Source organism: Chelonus insularis, unplaced genomic scaffold, assembly GCF_013357705.1.
Source record: "Chelonus insularis isolate UGA/USDA-ARS -01 unplaced genomic scaffold, ASM1335770v1 contig_121_pilon, whole genome shotgun sequence".
Classification (NCBI taxonomy): Eukaryota; Metazoa; Arthropoda; class Insecta; order Hymenoptera; family Braconidae; genus Chelonus; species Chelonus insularis.
In genome coordinates, this window is record NW_023276363.1 from 912,512 (window position 1) to 934,073 (window position 21,562).

Genomic DNA, 21,562 nt, shown 5'->3' on the forward strand with positions numbered 1-21,562 from the left:
AATCAGATGTGTCGTCAAAGAGTTGGTACTTGTATTTTATGAAACAAGCTGTTGCTTTACAAGTTAATCCTTGCTCAAAGTGAATAATTTTATTGCATCTGGGAAATTTAAATTTTTTATAACTCTATACAGTTTGTCATGTGGTTAGTCCTATGCTAACCAGTCTTTGCTTATTCTTCATTCAGAAGTACCAAAAGTTTCCAGTCATATAAAATTTTTCCCAAAGTTGGGTACACAACGCAATTCTGATAACAAATGGTTGACATGTGTTGGAGTTTGCAATTGCAGTGCTTATTATTAAACTTTAATAATCAAAAATAATTCACTGCTTTTCTAGGATGTCTACCAGTGTAACAGAACCTGAAATATAGGTTCAAAGCACGTAATTATGACAGCCATAAACATTTATATCATCTTGGAAGTTTGGTAATTATTAGTTTGGTTACAAGCTTTAATATATATTAACTACCTGTTACCAGGATTACGTAGTGTATCCTACTTTTAGAAAAATTTTGTATGACTGGAAATATTGATATTGATGCTTTCAAAAAGTAAACAATGGTTGGTGGATGAAGAAGTGACCATATGACGAACTTATTAGTTCTGTCAATAAGCTACTTAGAGTTATAAAAAATAAAAAATCCCTGATGCAATAAAAACCTTCACTTCAGGAAAGTGTTAACTAAACAGTTTTTCCCATAAAATATAAATGTCAACTCTTTGATAGTACCTGGACTTTTTTATTTAAACATTCCACACGTGAAAAACATGTGTTGCATTTTTTTAAAGGTATTATTCTATAATCGCACCTTTAGCGGGAATTTTTTCAACAGCAGAAGGAATGGATTAAAAAAGGTTCCCAACTCTTTTAACCTAAAAAAATGGAATAAATATTTCAGTAACTAATTTGTAATTTATTAAAAAAACATTGTTATTAATTATCATGAACTCCATTTATTTTGTTATTTGATTGATTTTATTTTTTTTTATTCATTGAACTTTATGTTCATCAATCTAATAATATTATAGTTATTTTTTAAATAAAAAAATAAATAAATAGAATTCACATTGAATCTCTAATTCAATCTGTTGCATAAAAAGTTCTAACATTCTTTAATTACAATTACTGTTGGATCAAATTTTTTAAATGTTAAAAAATATTTTTTACATTTTTTTAAATAAACTAAAGCAATGGTCAGCATGGATCAAGAGTGGTGAGGGACTTAAAAGATGTCCGCTCAAAAAATTTTACCCAATTGAGTTGAGAAAATTTTATGATCCTCTCCCTCTCCAGAATCGTAGGGTATAAATACGTACTGTTTAGGCCGAAAAACTCATACTTGAGTGTAGTCTAGCCAAGTGCAGTTGTGTTGATTACTCTAATGATCTTTCACGTTTACAAGTGACACGAATCTTGAACTATTATAGTGAACTTCTGTTTTAAAAAAGTGACAAGGATCCTGTGATTTTTATCAGCGAGTTTCCCTGCTTACAAGTGACACGGATTTTGAGGTTTCCATAAGAGAATATTAACACTTACCAGTGACATCAGTTCTGATAAATTCAATCACCTGTTTTCGCTTGTTGTCTTCAATCTCTTGGTAAGTTGCAATATTTTTACTCATCAAGTTTAAATGTTGATATTCTCTTTTTCATACATATCCTTCAGCTTTGACATTTTCTTTTCTATTTTCTTTCCTACATTTAATGTTTCTAATTGTCAGTTTTTATTTTTCTTTTATCTTTTGAAAATGGCTATTTTAAATCGGTTAATCATGCAAAAGTATTTTTTTTAATTATGCTTCTATCAACTTTGAAAGTAAATGTTTTTCAAAATTAAAAATTCTGTTCATATAATGAAATACTTATCATTAATTTGAACTTGCAAATTTGTTACAGAAAATGTACCAAACAACGCAACCCATGTATCAGGGCCATTGGCAGCAAAATTATTATACTGGTTACCAACCTGTGCAAAGTCCACAATACATTCACTACGACAACAACAACAATAATTATTATGATTATGGCTACAATAGAAGAGTGGTATGTTTACAATCAATATTATTCTCTTTACCGATAAAATGTATATTTATTTTCAATTTCAAGTTTGTCCTAATTGATGATAATTATTAGCTGGAAGAAAGTGGGAAATATTTCTATAAATACAACAATCATTTCAGCTGTCGTCTACTTCATCCTCAATGGATTCGCTGAACGACCCATATTATTATTCGTATCCTGCAACGACGATGCCGCAAGCTCCAGATTATCGTCAGATATCATCACCTGAGCTGGCTTATTATAGTCATCCAGTATCTCCAATTTACTCTTCAGTACCATCTCCATGTTATTCGCCACAGCCATCAAGTTATTCACCACAACCATTAAGTTATTCACCACAACCATTAAGTTATTCGCCACAACTATCAAGTTATTCGTCACAACTATCAAGTTATTCGCCACAACCATCAAGTTATTCGCCACAACCACCCACTTATCCGCCACAGCCATCAAGTATTTCGTCACAACCACCCACTTATCCGCTACAGCCACCAACTTATTCAACTCAACCACCAACTTATTCTCCACTACCTCCATCATATCCATCAACAATGCCTTACATAAGCTCGGTAAGTTATTGATGTCTCCAAAATTAACTTAAATCTGAAATCTTTAATTTGAAATTCATCACAAGTACTTGGGTAACATCAATATTTTTATATTTTATAGAACTCATTCTACCCAGTGCAACCTATCAATTACACGAAAACCATGCGAACCATACCAAAATCTCCAAGTCAACCAAAAGACAACCAGGATAAAGGATTCTACATTGGAATGAAGCCTACGGAACGATTGCAATGGATTCGAGAAACTTTCCCCAAACAACCACTCCCAACCAAAACTCCAACCAAAACTCCAACCAAAACTCCTACCAAAACTCCTACCAAAACTCCTACCAAAACTCCAACCAAGACACCACAAACATTATGGGAATCAGCTGCTCCAGTTAAACCTCTGCGTCGACCATATAAGTCTACCATCAAAAGTTAAACTAGGTATTAAATAATACTTTATGCGTTTCATATCATCAAATTTAGTCAGCTGAAGTTATATTGTTCATTGCAATTAACTATCAGATAATTTTTTATCTTACTTCTGTGATCAATTTGCAATTTTATCATAAAAATTGTCATTATGTCCGAGTAAAAACATTCAAATATTATTGAGATTTTCACCTAGTGATAAATTTCAATAATTGTTTTGATTGATGATTAATATCTAATCGAGCTAAATTTATTCTTGTTGAAATGTATTTCTATTTTAATATTTACATATGATAATGTTTCGAGAATAATTTAAAGTGTTAAACAATTCAGACGAAACAATTTTGAATCAAATTAATCATCGTTAAATATTTAACTCGTAGAATTATTATGAATATTTTGCAAACATTGAAAATGTTCCATTCCAAACAAATTTGAAATTGCAATAATTGCTTGGTTCAGACGATAACAGTGGTCACTATAGTAGTTAGAGTAGAAATCTACGTTAGCGGCATTAATTAATTATCTTGAGTTGGTATATCAGTCAATAGAATGAAACCTACTATTCCGACTATTAATACTTGCATTATAAATTATTTTTGGCGGCTGATTACATAAATCTTTTAATATTTTGACATTGTTGCTAAATAATTAATAATTTAATTTAAATTAACAAATATTACAGTATTTTTCCAAATAACATGACTGAATTTACATAGAGACGAATAAGATTTTTTTATGCTTAGATTTTTTTAATTTTCAACTTGAGAGATGAATTATTTAAAGTTAATTCAATAATAATAAAAAATTTTAAAGATGTAATTATTTTAAATGTTCAAAGATGAGTTAATGAAGTTGAAATTTAATCGAAATTGTGTAGGGAATAATTCTCTGATAGTTTAAATAAGTATGTATATTTTATTTATTTATTTGTCTGACCAAAGTTATTCATAAAATCTTTAATACATACACATATGTATCTTTGTGATATAACTTGCATCGATGATTTATGCATATCGAAAGTTTTAGGTTCATGTAATAAATAACTACTTATATTTAAGACTGTAAAAAATATCATAAGCATAATATCCTACACAATGTATTCTTAAATTATTTTAAATAATAATTAATTCAAATAAATAAACAAATTGTTTTTTTTATCTGTAATAGTTGTTAGGTACATACGAGGCGATATATCCATGAAAAGTTGATTGAAATCGGTAAAAAATTTCACTACAGTAACATTAATTGAATTGTTGGATGGAATCTGAACAAAATAGAGTATAGTTCAATCATGTTGTTAATGTTACGAAATTTTTGTGACATGTTATACAATTTAGAGGTTTCTAAGTGGGCTGTACCTCATTGGGTGGCCATGGTTGATGCCATGAAATCCCCCACTTAGTTTTGGAGTCGTTCGATAGGCTTCGAGCAACCCTCTACATGTATTCCAGCACCAACGAAGTGTCGAGAAACCCTACATCAACTCCAAAGATACTGCAACGATTGTAGCCAATCCGGAGTGAGGAATAATGCGATTGGTAAATTTCAACCAATGGTAGGGTGTCTTGTATGCACTTACCGTGTCCCCTCTTTCCTAGCTAAGTCCTCTCATACGCAAAAGGGGACATCTCATCACGACTCTTGGTACCAGGCACTTCTCCGTAGTGGGCACTCCACTCATCGTGTCGTCTACGGGTTCGTGAGGCTGTGAGCCACCCGGGCGAACGAGCGAGCGAGCGAACGTTGGTCGAGTGGGTCTAAGCGGCCGTGAGGACCTCTCCAGGAACCCAACAGTCCTCTCCATTCATTCATCCATCCATCCAGTCAGCCATCCATCCATCTATCCATAGAGCCGCTCCTCTCTCCGGAGAGAGAGTGTATCCTCGGCGAAGGTGGAGGCGAAAAGTAGAGTGGCACATCTACCATCGTCTATCGGCAGAGTCCAAGGACTTGAAAACCCTCCGGGTGATTTCAGTCGGCCGCCGGCCGGCTCTGCCGGCCACTTCTACTTATGTGTTTTTAATTTTACTTATCAATCCATTTGTATAGTCTAAAGTGATCTATTCGGAACCAAGTGCTAGCATTGTCTGATGAAAATTGTGCGAATATGGGACACGTTCGACTTTTTTTCCCACGGTCTAGGACGTATTCGAAGGAGCCAACGAGGCTTGCTTCATTTATCATCAACATTTAGTGAAATTTATCAACAAAGTTGTTTAGTGAATAATGAAAACTTCGATATTATGGTGTAGTTCTCATAGGTGTGGTGATTTTCATTTCAAGTATTATCAATTCTACCTGACATTGTTATTACAGTTCATGAACTGTAATAACTAATCATACATATATACATATTCTAATATATGCTAATATATATCATTATGTATATATACATGAATATACATTGTTATCAATGCTGATAAAATCAGTGTTAATATTATATCTTTTATTATGTGAGGTAGAATCCTATTTGATGATTAACTGCTACTACTAATGAAACATATCGTTCAAGAGTGAAAGTCATAAAAGTTTGTTAAGTGAAATAAAGAGATATTTTTTAAGAAATTTTCAAAAAAATTCATGTCATAAGAAAATGTAATTGATTGAAGATACTAAAATTTTCATTGCAAAGTATTTAAACGTCGTGAATTTGGACGAAATGAGTGGCGGTAGTGGCGGAAGTGGAAATGCTGGCAATCAAGGCAGCAACAATGCTACAAGTTACCATCAACATCAGCAACAACAGCAAAGTCAATTGGAACAAACCGGTCTGCTACCAGACCTTAATGGTGTTGATTTGGCAATGAGTTTATCTCCTAAACAGCATACTTCTCATGTTCAAGGTGGTAGTGGTGCTCATACAACACCCTTTAGTGTAACAGACATTTTATCACCAATCGAAGAATCATATCGAAAGTTAGAACTCGCAGCAGCAGCCGTCGGAGTTGGTGTTGTTTCACATCCTCAAAGTTCACCTTATACGAACGCTTGTGGCGCTAGAGTAAGTGGTAATACCGGCAGTTCTAGTGCAAGTAGTGGAAGTCCTCCTCTTCACGGAGGATCAACACCTGGAGGTAGCACCCCAGGTCCTGTAAGTGGTGCCAACGGCAGCGGTGGAACTGGTGCAGTAGTTGGAAATGGTGGAATGAGTACCATGGGCAATCCGTACGCAACCATGCAATTAACGTCCCAATATCAGTATTGTGCAGCTGAATTATCTCCATATCATCATGCTGGTCCTGGAGTTGGTGGTGGTGCTGCAGCTTCCGATCCTATGCGATCTCATGCTGTATCATCACATCATCATCCTTGGTATGCACCTGCACCACCAACCACCAATGATCCACGATTTGCCAGTGAGTATTTGCATGGTAATGTTATCAAAATTATTCATTTTTTATTATTATTAATTACCTATCACATACTTATTCAGCATCAATGAAGCTTTTTCATAAATATCCAAAAATCTATCAAATAAATAGCTCCGTTAAATTCAAGTAATCCATAAAATCTACAGCTCACATCTGAAATCTGATGCTGAATCACACTTTGATATCGATTTTGCTATCAACTATTGTACGTACTTCAAATTATTGGAATATAAAACTCAGAAGAAAAAAAGATTATAATATTTCTCTGATTTAGAAAGTAATTCTGGATTAATATATGAAAAAGCTTCAGCTACTTCAAGTTTCTAATATCATCAATTCATTGAAAGCAATTTCAAATGAAATGATTTTGACTCCATACGAGAATTAAATAAAATCATTTAAATATAATAAATTAAATATTCTATAACCAATAACTGGAAAAGCAATTATTGATGATTTAGAGTGAGACATATATTTCCAACACGTTAGAGTACTTCCTTCCATTAAAGAAGTATAAGTTTCATCTTTTCAAATTCGTATATCTGAGCCTTTATTACAGATACTCATGATTCGATAATGTCAATACAAATACATTTATTCTTGGGCAGTATAATAATCTGCGGATTCTTTGTTTGTAGCACGCACAGAGCATGTATATGTCGATATTCGATTCTGGCCGATTGGTGAAATAGCAATTGAGTTTATATACTATCAGTATATAAAGCATATACAGAAATACATATATATATATATATGTGTGTTCAATTGCTATTTCACCAATCGGCCAGAATCAAATATCGATTTGCTGACGCGTGGCGAGTAGATGGGACGAGAGGATTTTAGTTAAACAAATATGCACGAAAGCTTCTGCTACTTTCATCGCATACGAGCTAGGGGTTTGATCTTAAGTTACAGATTTCATTTTATAAATACATATTCTTTGAAAAATCATCATATTCTTTCTTTTTAAAACCCAAGAAATGCAGACTGGTTTATAGGGAAATTTAATTTTAAACTATTGGAGTACTTTTTCAATATAAAAAAAAGTTCTTGGTAAAAAGCTATTCAAAAATACTTGAACTTATAATTTATAGTAGTATTATATTTTCATATTTATCTCTGCAAATTCCAGTTGAATATTTTTATTTCCAAATGCATTTAATATGAAAAAAAAAAAAAGATAATTCTTCTAAATCTTCATTTAGATGAGTGTTCAGAATCATTATTTCTGTAAGCTTATTTATTTTGTAAGACCGTAAGAAGTTTTGTTCCTATATCAAACGCCTGTCTTCGTTAACAATATATAAAATATTATATCATTCTTGTCAAGTATTCTTTTTTTCATTCAAAAAAGTCAATAGCTGTGTAATGATTATTATGAGTCAAATTGTCTGTCAGACCTCCCGCGTGAGATGACCAAGCAAATATTGTACATACAGTCATCAAGTCTTCTCATCGTAAAATCGTCTCACGTTTCCAAAAGATTGACAAGGGACTACCTTTATTATTTTTTTTTTTTTGGTAGCGCCAGTTTCCAAAATAACTCTTTAACGCCTCATTACCTTTAGGCTTTAGCCTGCTTTAATCACCTTCAATTATCGAAACAAAGTATTTGATCGTTTGAAACTTTAATCGTTGATTCATTCATTCTTTATCATGAGATGACATTACAAATATCATTTTAATATAAAATAAACATTCTAAATGAAATGAAAATAAAAATAAATTCAACTAAACATGAAATGATTAACAAAGAAAATGATTCAAAAAAAATAACTGGACATCTGAAAAATATGTTTTGCAGTTTCACGACTGATGGGAGCTGCTGCAGGTGCTGGAACCAATATGACAGGTTGTTCAGTTGGTCAGTCTATGGCAGACGTAAGCAAGTCATCAGGAATGGGTGTAGGTGTTGGTGTTGGCGTCGGCGTTGGAATGGGTGTTGGTGCCATGCAATTCCCTTTAGCACAACGACGAAAGCGACGGGTACTGTTCACGCAAGCTCAAGTTTATGAATTAGAAAGACGTTTTAAACAACAAAAATATCTTAGTGCACCTGAACGTGAACATCTTGCATCTTTAATTCATTTGACACCAACTCAGGTAATTATTTCTGCTAAATAGATATTTTATTTTGTAAATTAAGTAGTGATCAATAGGTAGGATGGATTAGAAAAGGTGTAGGAAATGCTCCAAAAAAGCATCTAGTGATGGAAAGATTAACAAAAGTGTATGGAGATGTGAAAGAATAAAGGACTGAAGGTAAAGTTATACTTTTGGTAACATAATATATTGTTGGAGAGTACATTCAACTGAGGATCAATTACTGCAAACGGATTAATTGTCAGTTAATCGTAACATGATATAAATATAGAAGAGATTTAACAGCAGAGTTGATGACATCTATTTATTCATCAATTATTTTATGTAAAAAAGTTCTTCATCAACTCCAGCGATAAACTAATTCAATTGGCTAAACGTTAGAGTTACTCTAAAAATCTTGAATTTTTTGATCAAATAAAAGAGGCTTATACTATTTCAGAAGATTTGAACAATAACTTTACATAAAGTGATTCAAGTATGCAAGTGGACTTGAATAAATAAGCAAACGACAAGTGAAGTTGAGAACCGTCTTAAAATTAACGAGCTATCGATGTAACGGATCTCATCGTCAAGAAGCTGTTGCGGAAGCAATCTTCAGTTGATCATACTTCACTGATGGCTCTCATATACCCTCGATTTCGAAGAAAATGATTCTTCACCATTTCCATAAAAGGAAAAAAATATCTTGTGTATAAATTAAAAAAGAGTATCAACTGCTAACTCACATCATTTTATTCTACATTTACATTTTATTGATACAAGCTATTTAAATGCAATAGACATATGGTCATTTTCTATATCAATGAGTCGAAATAGAGTTTAAAAATTTTTGATTTCCGCCATGCATATTGAAGTTCCGATATCATCAAGCACACAAGCAGTACTCCATTTTGTTATACAGCATTGTATTTTAAGTACAGTCCCCTATTGTTCATTGCCAACCACTTTTGGCATTGTTAACTGTGTTGTTATTATTATCGTTACTGTTGCGCAGACGACAACCACGCATAAGGGATAGGGATTTGTCAGTGTGGTATACATACAGACGACAAAAAAAAAACGAAGAATTGTCATGTCTCTCTCATCGGTTTATAGACCAGCTGCTGTTGGAGTGGTACATTATAACTAAATTATATCGTCAGAATAATTTTACATCCCTTCTAAATACATACTCGGAGTTGATCAATAAAATATCTTTTTTTCATCGAAACAATACTCTTTAAAATTTTCAAATACTCGTGATTGAAGAATTAGATTATATTTTAGTCTTCAACTAACTGGACAATAAACTCTTTCTGTAATCCCTCAATAAATAAATATATTTGTTTCTCAAGAGATAAAATAATTTATTAAATTTATCAGCTCTGTCGAAACCTTTGAAGTTCTTCTCAAGAATAAAACATGAGTTTAATTTTAACAAAATCAAATTTGATAAAAAAACATCAGTTTCAAACATATGTATGTAATTTACTGTATAGCTAACATTATTCAAGAAAATTTCACTTCAAAAGAATATAAATACTTTGAAATGAAAATAAAAATTTCTTAAATATACTTGCTTTAATATTCATATTAATTTAGAATACTTACACATTATAATGTGTATCATTTAAAGAGAAAATTATAGGACTATCTTAAACTTAAGAGAGTCTCAAGTTCAAAAGAAATTTTCATTTTTTTCCACTTAAAAGTTGAAGAAGACATGAAAACACCCTAAAGATCTCAATTAATTTTTCATGTCTTTCACTTTAATGTCTCTTTTACCACCAAAAAAAAAAGTGTAATAGAATTATATCATCTATTTTTAAGATAATTTAGAATGATTATTTACATTTTGTTTTAAATAAATCATAAAATAAATGCTGATGTCAGGAAAATGTAGATAAGACTGTAAAATATGGCGTATGACATACAAGTATTTATTAAGAGCATGCAACCAAGTAAGTCCATAATCAAGGGGTGCATACATTGCGACCGCAAACATCAGGAATTTCCCTGAGGGGTTTTTACCCTAGAGTATGATCTTTTTGTGACTTGTCGGCATTCCCAGTCAGAGTGGAAAAAATTTCAAATTCTGCTAATTTTTGAGGGCTCATTACAATAATAAATGACTTTATAATCTCTTAGAATTTAAATCAAGTAGCAATGTTAATTCATAATAAAGTATGACAATGTTTCATTTCATCAACAATCGAACAAATAAATAATAAAGTATCTGATGATCAGGATGAATTTCACTCCTCAGACATCTTGAAATGACTACATGCAAGAATATGTACTTGATATAGGGATGATAAATATTTTTTCAAAGAAATAAGCCTATAGCATTACCACAAGAAAAACAAAAAGCTGTGGAACAAGCAATTGTTTCGGTAGGTGAACAAGATAACAAAAATAGAATAGTCCCTTTTAGATTGTGCATAAACGACAACTTGCCCAAGGCATATTGTGAGTGTAGGGTGGTTCAAGTAATATGTTGCAAGTTGGCGATAGGTTCAATTGCCCGAAAAGAAACTGTTAAAGTGACGAGGGGATGTGATCCAGATGTAAACCCTAATTCTCCAATGACAACCCTCAGTCCAACCGCAGCACCAAGCTACGTTTGACTATAACTCGATCAATCGTGTCCACTAGGGCAACCACACATTTATCTTATCTGCTTAACACTAACATTCATTGACATGGTTATTAGTTGCTGAACATTTCTCAACAGCTACTCTCACCTCTTCAATGACATCATTGGTAATGTGAATTATAATTAACTATCCTAATGATTTACATGCAACATTAATTGTATTGGCAAGTAATTGGTCCAATCAAGCCTCAACTCAGACACGTTTACCACACTCAAAGCTAACTTTTGCCTTTGGAAGTAATTATCATTGAAATGGAATTGAAGTGATAAAAATCAAATTCTATTGAATAAATATGGATTTAATTGATGAAGTCCAAGAATATCACTTCAACTTATTCAATATTGGAGCATATTATGTTACTGGTACATTTATCTTGAATATGGTTTGGAAATAAGATGCTAAAAAGTTGCATTTCATTTTCTGTTCATATATACACATATAAATCGAATGGACTAAATGGATGAGACCTACTTCTCCAGTCTGTAGTATAAAGTAAACAATGACAGGTATAACAGCTTAGCAAGCTGACAGCTTTACTTGTTCGTGCAATTTACTTAATCTACTTCTTTTCTCTATTTTTGTTTGAATATTTTAGGTTTATAATTGATTGTTTTTATAGTTTTTAACAGCTGGTTTCAATTCTCTAAATACAATTAATAATAAATCAATTACCTTTTATTTAATTATTTAAATGAATTATATTTTCACTCCAAAAAATTTATTGATATTTCATTAAACAATTTTTTTATATTAAAAAAAAAAAACAAAATCCTTTTTTATTATCAATAAAGCTGCGTTCATGTACAATAAAAAACAAAAAATGTAGAGTGGTATTATCTCGCCGACGGATATAAAGAATGAATTCAACTTATATAATAGACTCATCTTTGCAGTACCAAGGTATACTATGGGATTATGACACCGCCCTATCATAAGCAGATGTTAATCCGATTCTATGTCCACACGCTAGGCTTCCCTAATCGCGTTCAATTGCCGTAAAAGCGGTTTTGAGTATAGAGAGCAGCCAAGAACCGTCGGAGCAGAGTGATTCCGCGCACCACTGAATGTCAAAACTTGTTGAATTTGAACAACGTTCTATCAGTTCCTATGGACATTATTGGCTATTTTCACACAATCATTTTAAACATACTACATCCGCTTATCACTACATCCAATTTTTTATTACTTTTTAGAAAATAATTCGTTTAAATACCAAGATTTTCACTTGTAAAATTATTGACAAATTCAGTTTACTTTTGCATAAAAAAGAAAAAAAATAAATGAATGGAACTAAGCACGGATTAGAGACTTATATATAAAAATTTTCAAATGAATGGAAGCAAAAATAACGTCAAATCATCTTGTCAGAAACGTCAGTCCTACAAAAACAACACATATTTTACCTGAACTCACAGTTGCATGTTATTTTTAAAGAAACTGCTTCGTCAAATCACAGTTAATATTTTAACGGAAATAAATTTACATTAATAAATAAAATTGATATGTTTCAGGTTAAAATTTGGTTTCAAAATCATCGGTATAAGTGCAAGAGACAAGCAAAAGAAAAGGCCATGGCTGAACAGAATGCACAAAATCAGGTATGTCAACTATTCATTTTTTTTTCTTCTTCTTCTTCTTCTTAAATAAATAATCAACTATTAATTTCTTAAACTATTTATAGACTTTAAATAAAGCACAAGACAAGTTAAACATATGAAAAATTTATGAAGATATCTTATTGCCAAACACACAAAGACATATATACATAACAAATGCATATAGCAAAATGCGAATAAATGTATATTTTATTTGATGCATGAGTTCATCATTTTTTCATGAGATTGATTTTAATCCAAAATCAACAGAGGATTGTCATCATCAATAGATGTACCAAATGATTGAGTAACAACTGAAACTGATAAACATCAGTGTTTTTTAAGAAAGACTACACTTCAAAATATCAATTGAAAAGCATTTATTTATGTTCAATATGATTCTCTTTAGCACAAAAGTGGTGTTGCGATAACTGCATAAGATTGATCAGCAATAAACTCCGACACAATTGAGGACATGAACGTCAGAGAAAAGTATCAGCAGTCCGATCAAATATATAGTTATATTACTCGACCGAATAGCACCCCATAATTTACTTGTTAGTCTTCATATGTGTGTGCGTTTTCCTGCCTTAAACCTCCCCTTTGTAATTTTGATTTCAATTCCGGACCTTGGGCTTTGTTTACGCCGCCCGGACTTTATCTTGATCAAACTCAGCGATACGTGCAATTGCCGATCTCCGCCTTCGTATAACACGTTCGTTCTAAACTTCGTTACGACCCTCTCGTCCATTAGAGGCGTTCCGTTTACACGATTGCTAATCAACTTCACCACTACTCTATTATACTTCACTTTATTTGATATTTCAACTAATTATGATTGACTAAACGATCATGACATCATATTTATATTCAATTACTCTACAACACAGAAAATCATTACTCCAATTTAAATCATCAGTTTCCTGTGATTGATAAAAATTCCAAAATTGAAAGGAAAAATAATAATTTCTAGCTCTCGAGTTTTTAATGAAATTAGCTTGGATATTATCTATAATTATATGAATTATTTTACAACAAATATGGTACTGGTTCAATTGACATATTTATGTAAAGATTATTTGTATAAATAATATGCTATAAATGATCCTTCCTAACGATCAACGACGATGTACCTGGTAGTTTGCCATGCTCAGATTTTCAATTTTTCGTTCTCTTTTTTTTCCCCGTTTCATTCCATCCGACTCTCTGCCGCTCTTCACATGCAAGAGGTAAAAAATCTCAAGTATCGAAGCAAACGAGCGAGCGGACGTAACTTAACGTGCGGATGAGAGAAAGAGAAAGAATTGAGAGTTGTCGCGAAGAGGGAGGAGAGGGTGAGGAAGCAGGCTCACTCAAGAGTCTTCAGTCGCCATCTTGCTGTAGGTACAGTCACTCTCAGCACCTGGTATTTATAAAAATATATTTTTTCTTTTGTTGTTGTGCATATTGCATATAAATTCCTTACAAGTCATTCAATATATTTTTATATCCATATGAGCAAAAAATTATTTATATTCAGATATATTGAGTTCAAATCAACAACATTCATTTTTTATTTTTTTTCGTACAAGAGCACTTCTTAATATCAATATTATATAATCAGAGCGATTCTCTATGGACCATGGTCATTTTCACCGGATATCATTTAACACGTATATATTCAAGTGTCTAGAGTGGCATGGCGCGTGACGCGCGCGGACCGTCACACATTTAACATGATCATCATTTTGTCAGCTTCAAGTATATAGCTACTTATGCACTTAGTTAGCTCAAATCAAACGACGATCTCTCTTCAATATATGTGCAGACTAAACGGAGGTCTTAATGCTCCAATTAACGCTATTCAAAAGTATCCTATTATTTGACATCCTGTGATATGTTCATCATCAACATCATCATTCAAGTATTAGTCATCATCTAGACTTTGTATGGAATAACAATTTTTCACGAGTTTAATAAAAGTTGTAATAATTATCAATGTTTGCTAGACAAAGTTATTATGTATGTACTTTCAATACAATTGGGAAAATTTACTTTGGAAAGATAATAATATTGAGTTTCATTTGAAAGACTTGGAATTGATATAAAGAAAGATATATAAATGTACAAGTATAAATAATGTGAGAGCAGCAAAGACCATCATTGTAGACCTTCACAGCAGACAAAGTTGTTATTGGAACGCAGAGGGACCGAGAAAAGATCGAAGAGGAATGTCATGTACTTGATGTTGATACAGCTGAGTGGTCCACTGGGTTTCACAGGTACGGTCGAAGCATGCTTAGGCTTCTGTTTGGCATACCGGTCGAACGGACAGACATACAGTAATTCCAACTGAAGAAAAAGAAAGAGGAATAGACACTGGCAAACAGATAAAGATAGAAATAGGTTGAATGTTACTGACGAGGTGGTCTTGAATGACGGTAGCCACCTGTATTTATTCATAATGAGATGATTCCTTCAAGAAAAATCTTAACACATCGTTTGTACTTACAACGTTCGTATATCTTTAGGTACAGATTTATAAATGTACATACATGCACGCCCACGTTCTGTTTACTCAGCACACGGTCGAAATGTTTCGTGAATCGAGCTTCTCATTTTTGTCTGACATCAGACAATGTATATTTGAAAACCGTAGCCTACGGACAGAAAATTATCATTCATAAATTTATTCAAGTACTTAATGTCTAAAAAATATTATATTATTCCTTTGCAAATAATTTCAAATTAATACTTGACAGTAATACAATATTTTGTGTTGTAAATAAAATACTAATATGTTTGTGATGAATATTATTTTCAGAGTGCAAGTTCACCCCGTCGGGTAGCAGTACCAGTGCTAGTGAAAGACGGTAAACCCTGTGGAAGTGGTGGTGGTGGTGGTGGAAATGAAGGTAGTCGAAGTGGACCGAGTGCAGCATTAGCTAGTCCAGCACCACACATGACAGCTGCATCAAGTCCTCATGGAACTCATCATGCAGCTAGTGTGTCTCATCACTCAGTAGTTGGTGTCAGTCATGTTATGTCTTCTAGCCAAAGTCTTCAGCATTGCTCGTATACTAGAGCTGGTGCACAACAAGGCATGCAACAACAACAACAAACTCAATGTGGTGCTTATTTACCACTACAGGGTAGAGCTTGGTAGTGCGCGCCATCCGCGGCGGGGGCCGCGGCCTACGCCAATCCCTCCGTCGCAGGCCCCTGGGCCCTCGCCGCGGATCCAACTGCATGGTATACCATTACCGATGATAGTCCCTAAAAAATCACCAATTGTTACACGAACTTTAGTTACATTCACATTTGTCTTATTCTTGTATCATATATACATCATTTTCCAGCTTTACTATTCTCTTCTCTTCAATTTAACAAACAATTACTCCAAAAGACGAAATAGTATTTCATCAAAATTGACAAGTTTTTTCATTGGATTCAAATTTTAAAGATGTTGAGATATTTAAAAACAAATTAACACTGTAAAAAATTTATTTATATATGGTGTCTAATTTATATATTTGTATTAGTTATAGTGTCAGTCATCATCAGTGTTAACTTATAAATAATATATCCAACAATTGATGCATGAAATGATTATAATACGGTATATTTAAGCATGTATAATTTACAAATTATTGATTTGACATTTATTCAAACCTTAGTTGTTATGGTGACACTTATTAATGTACACTATCGTCAAACAAACAGTACAACATTTTTTCATAATTATTCATTAATACTGGACACCATTTAAAATTCTCAAAGATCAAGATATAATTTAAAAATTTTTTACAGTGAAAAAATACTTATATTATTGAAAAACATATAGTTCGGAGCATCGATCAAAATACAATACTTGTTATTCATATTTCTTTCTGTTAAATTATCTCTAAAAAGTATATTATATATGATATGTAATGTAAGGATATCACCAAATTATCCACGGCAATATAATTCCAACGAATATAAAATAGAATAAGTCTGGGAACGACGGTGATCATTAATTAAGTAATGTATACGTCACACAAATTTTTACTTCAAAGAGATTATTCTTATAATTATCAGAACCAAAAGTATTAATTATTGTAGGAAGATCAATCGAATTCGTATGTTGTATAACAATTTCACAGTATCAATGAAAATTGATAATAAATAATAAATAGTGGAAAATACAGAATTGTAACATCAATAAGATAATTTATATTATTTAACAAAAACATCACAAGATCAATTTAATTGTTTAATTTGAAAAATTTTATATTTCAGACATTTATTAAACAGCATTTTTTATATTTAAATACATTACAATGGCATAAATAAATTAATTTTGAATTAATTAAATAAATTGTCTCCAATTATACAAAAAAATTGATTAAAATCATAACAAAAAATATCACATATAAATATATCCCTGTACATAATGAACATCAATTAGCTGTTAAACATCAATATTACCATATTCTAAATCATACAGTAATACTTACAATTCTGTTATCTTCCTAATCATAATTCAATGAAAATTTCTTTATTTAGAAATAAAATAACAAACATTAAAAACTCCAATCTTTAAATGAAAAATTTTTCAACATTTCTTCTTTACCTCAATGGAGACTAAAATTGTTTACTCAGTTGAATTTAAAATTCAAAATATTGAGTAATTATTATAAATAATAAGAAGATTGTTATTGAAAGAATTAATTTAAAGATTAGAGTACTTGATAGTATCCAGTAAAAGTCTTGTGTCATCACTAATTATTTAAATAGTCTTTTCTCGACTATTCTTATACTGTATATGAATACACTTACAATTGGTGATTATGTATATATTATTTTAAAACGAAATGACATTAGGAATCTAAACAATTCAAAAAATAATGTATAAATATATAGATAAATCGCGTGCGAAAGGTACGAAGGGATATGAATTGATATAAAATTCAAATGAGAAGAAATATTTGTACTTTTAAATAAATAAAATGAAATATTTCTTCACAGGACCTTTCTTAAAAGCGATATATGTATAAGTTGAACTAAGAAAAGATAAATATAGGCAAAAGTAATAATATTGATAATTATAAAAAAAAAAATATAGTGGGTAGAATTGAGGGTGAAAATGTAGTAGAAAATTATTATAATTAACATTTTGTAAATAATAATGAAATATAAAGAGATATTAATAAAACTATATATACTAATACTGCAGATAAAAGTTTAAACATTTATTACAATTTAAAATAATTTTTTTATACAAGTTTATATAAATAGATATATTGATGATAATGATTTCACTGTAAAAAAAAAAACAAAAAAAAGATTAAAATTGAATGAATAGTTATATCTTTGAATACACTACTCACAATAATACTAAATAAAACTAAGAATGTTTCATTACATTTCTCGCAATTTTATATCTACTGAATGTATGAACACCCTTGACTACTTTGTCAGTACCATGGAAACCCCCATCGAATATAATCATTTTCCCTTGTAACAATCCTACTACGATTACTAAGGTAAGCCGATCTCGTCTATACAACGGTAAATGCGCACACAGCGACTTAAAAGTCTTGTCAGTATTTTTATTTCTTTGTTCCAGGTATTAGAATATTTTTTATTTACTTCAATTTTATTGTGGACAAGTTGAAGTGAATTTTCATCTTGATTTTCCAACTTCTTTAATTCAATTAATATCAGGAAAATCCATAACTAACAGAATCTTTTTCAGATCCTCGATTCGTTCCACACTTAAATGCATTAATGCTTCAGATAGGAAGAATATATACAGCAGAATAACTGCGACGAATGCGTGTGTGCGTTGGGGTGACATACGAGGTATGTCTGACAATGACAGGTCACCAATGATGCTTCTACTGGTCACTCTTATACACGTATCCTATCACACCCTTCGTTCCCTTCATTCGTAACGCGTTCTCGAGCCCACCATTATCATATTTATTAACTGCTGTGCACTGCTTATATCTATACCTATTTCAACTGGCATTGCTGTATAATATAATACATGTTGGTGACAGCAGCACGTGGCATAGAACTCATGGCATGGAGCACTTTGGATTTGTTGTCGTTTGATGCGATTATCTTTTATATATTAACGTCCTGAGAATATGACATTTTTTACTGTATTTTGTCCATCAGTTTGGAAGAAAGCTTTTCTTTGGATCATCATTATTATTATAACATTAACATCGAAGGGTCTATATCCTATAGATTGATAAATCTCAATAAAATGTATTTTTTCCACTGGCAAAAAATTACCACGAATATAAACATCCATGTAAAATCTTATATAAACTCTCGAGAAGATTTGGAAAACATATTTTCAACGCCTTTATATTTTAACGACGTTATAAATTCATAGAGGGTGGCACATTCAAATTTTCCCTTGTCTTACATCCATGAATACCCAAGACGATATGGGGGTGTTTTGAGGAACACTCCAAGACGCTAGTCAGTTAAAGCTGTTTAGAAAGGGTGTATTTAAAGTATGTATGAACATAAATATATATATATTAAATACATAGATAGAAATATATACACATAATCTTTGAACGTCAAAAGCATTCCGATCAGGATAATAGAACGAGATATTGACACTCAACAATTTGTGCAGTAATTGCAACCTGTACACCCCTCTGACACGATCAAACACGATAAAGTGCGCGCTACTGGAATATTCATTGCTGTGTAGCAGCTATGAGAGCTTATGCACTCAACCTTTTGTGTCCTCATTACAGATATTTTCAGGTCATTCTTTGAAGTTATGAATAGAAAGGATTTTTAAGTTTGATTTACGATGATTTTTCATATTTTTTCTTTCCTATCTACGTTGATTTACAGAAAAAAAAAGTTTTCACCATCACACTCTGTCTAATTAATTCAACATTGCAGAATGTTAAATATAACGAGACTAAATAGAATTTAATCGAACCACCAATTAGATTAGATGTAATTGAATCCATTTCAATTTAATCTATGTGGTACGTTGGAATTGTCATTTCGTTGGAATTTCTAGTTTTTCAGGAAAACTTTAAAAATAATTAAAAATAACAGCAAAAAATCTAGAAAAAAAAATTCATGCTCTCTTGTCAGGTACTTGAAAATAATTTTTACAGTGTTTTTCATGTGTGCACAAGAATTGACGAAAATGCATAGTTGAATGTGAAATAAGAGAAAAATTAAAAAATGATTTCAGATGATTGGCTTGATGCAATAAATAGTGCGCAATAGTCTCCTCTTGCAAGTAGTCGAGTAAAAGATTGACTATATTTGTAGTTTGAAACGCGAGTTCAGTCATACATTCGATTTATACTTCATAAGGTAGAAGCTATGCTGTGCTAGTGCTTTAGTGATAACACTCTATGCGCAGTGTGCAAAACGTAGAGGAGATTCAAGAGGATTCAATGGTGGGAACAAAGCTCCGCCTATCTACGGTCTTGCACAAGTAAAACCGCGCCCTAAATGCTCCACCTATTGAAACTCCCCGCTTTAGTCGACTTTTCTCTTTGTACAGCATCCGTCGTCTAGCAATGCGAGAATTCGTAACAACTCTGTCGAATAATTGCTCGAAAAGCATATATCAAGGTTGCTGTGGCTAAAAAGTGTTTTTTACTTTTCCTGCTACATTGGCGACCATGGAAACATTGGTACACTAGTCAAAAGTTAGCTTTCAGATACATTTTCCCTTCATAGTTGCATCACAAATTTTTTTTTATTCATCCTGACTTAATTTTTACCAAAAAAAAAAAATATTCCTTATTTTACATAAATATCGTAGTCAAGAAATAATGTTTAGTCATTTGGAGTAATTTTAGAGAAAGCTCCAAAATTATTCAATAAATTTTACTCCAAAAAATCTTGATGACAACACTGCAAATCCAAGTGCATTTTTATTACACATCTAAACGTGTTAAATATAACATCATCCATTTAATTAACATTGCAGTAATTTTTTACACACTTAGAAACGTATTAAAAGTGATTACAATGTTAATTAAATGGGTGACGTTATATTTAGCACGTTTAGATGTGTCATAAAAATGCACTTGGATTTGTAGTGAACTTATTCTAAAGAAATCTTATCGTTATTAGTCTGTTAATTTTTGATCAATCAATTGAACAAGTTTATATAAATATAAACTGTTGAAATAATTAACTATTATTGTTGAATTGATTATTTCGAACGAGAAATAACTTTGAATGTATGTCCAACTATTTTTGGAGTCAACGATAATTACTGGCGTTGATGAAGGAGGTATTATACGTACCAAAATAACCGTTATATATTAAAAAATATGTCGTGCATTTATACGTTATAGAATTTCACATATGAGATTATAAGTACTTGAGTATCCGTTGGCATGGACTCGATAGGATATTGTTTAATGCCTATAAAGAAGGTGTAGGGGCCTAAAATGTATACTGGCTGTGGCCCTCATGCAAACCGTAGTCCTTATTGATGCAGATAAAGCACAGAAGCAAATCTTTTTCAAGCTCTGCATGTGGTTGGTAGTCCCTACACAGTAGCGTCGGTCATTCAACGTTTCAAGATCAGTTCAAGCACTTGAAATCTCTCAATTCGCGATTGGTTCCCACACACAGTGTTGCCACCAAGGGTGCGCGAATTATGTACCTTAACATGAAAGTCGCTTGTTTCGGTGTTCGAGTACCTTTTTTTCTAAATGAGTGTATCGATATTTCCGCGAGACTGGACGGTCGAGAATCAAGAAGTCGACGTCAACGCTGCAGGGGTTCAGACGTTATATGGGAGGGCTGTTGGTCTTGACTACTTGACA

At 32.0% G+C, this 21,562-nt stretch overlaps 2 protein-coding genes across 4 annotated transcripts; both read left to right on the forward strand.

Annotated features, from left to right (window-relative positions):
* The first annotated feature begins 1,339 nt into the window (after window positions 1-1,339).
* On the forward strand, window positions 1,340-4,123 carry LOC118066456 (DNA-directed RNA polymerase II subunit RPB1-like). Its single transcript, XM_035082501.1, has 4 exons — window positions 1,340-1,601; window positions 1,900-2,046; window positions 2,184-2,633; window positions 2,734-4,123. Exons 2-4 carry the CDS (start codon window positions 1,903-1,905, stop codon window positions 3,055-3,057), a joined length of 918 nt encoding a protein of 305 aa, XP_034938392.1. The 5' UTR covers window positions 1,340-1,601; window positions 1,900-1,902; the 3' UTR covers window positions 3,058-4,123.
* A 602-nt stretch (window positions 4,124-4,725) lies between these two features.
* On the forward strand, window positions 4,726-17,054 carry LOC118066042 (homeobox protein Nkx-2.4-like). Of its 3 annotated transcripts, none has more exons than XM_035081789.1 (5): window positions 4,726-6,409; window positions 8,229-8,527; window positions 12,675-12,761; window positions 15,562-15,905; window positions 15,967-17,054. In XM_035081789.1, the coding sequence occupies exons 1-4, from the start codon at window positions 5,713-5,715 to the stop codon at window positions 15,901-15,903; spliced, it is 1,425 nt and encodes a 474-aa protein (XP_034937680.1). In that variant the 5' UTR covers window positions 4,726-5,712; the 3' UTR covers window positions 15,904-15,905; window positions 15,967-17,054. The 3 variants fall into 3 exon arrangements, with proteins under 3 accessions (XP_034937680.1, XP_034937690.1, XP_034937671.1); XM_035081799.1 differs by having other exon boundaries at window positions 4,726-5,314; window positions 5,516-6,409; window positions 15,562-17,054; XM_035081780.1 differs by having other exon boundaries at window positions 15,562-17,054.
* Window positions 17,055-21,562: the final 4,508 nt, after the last annotated feature.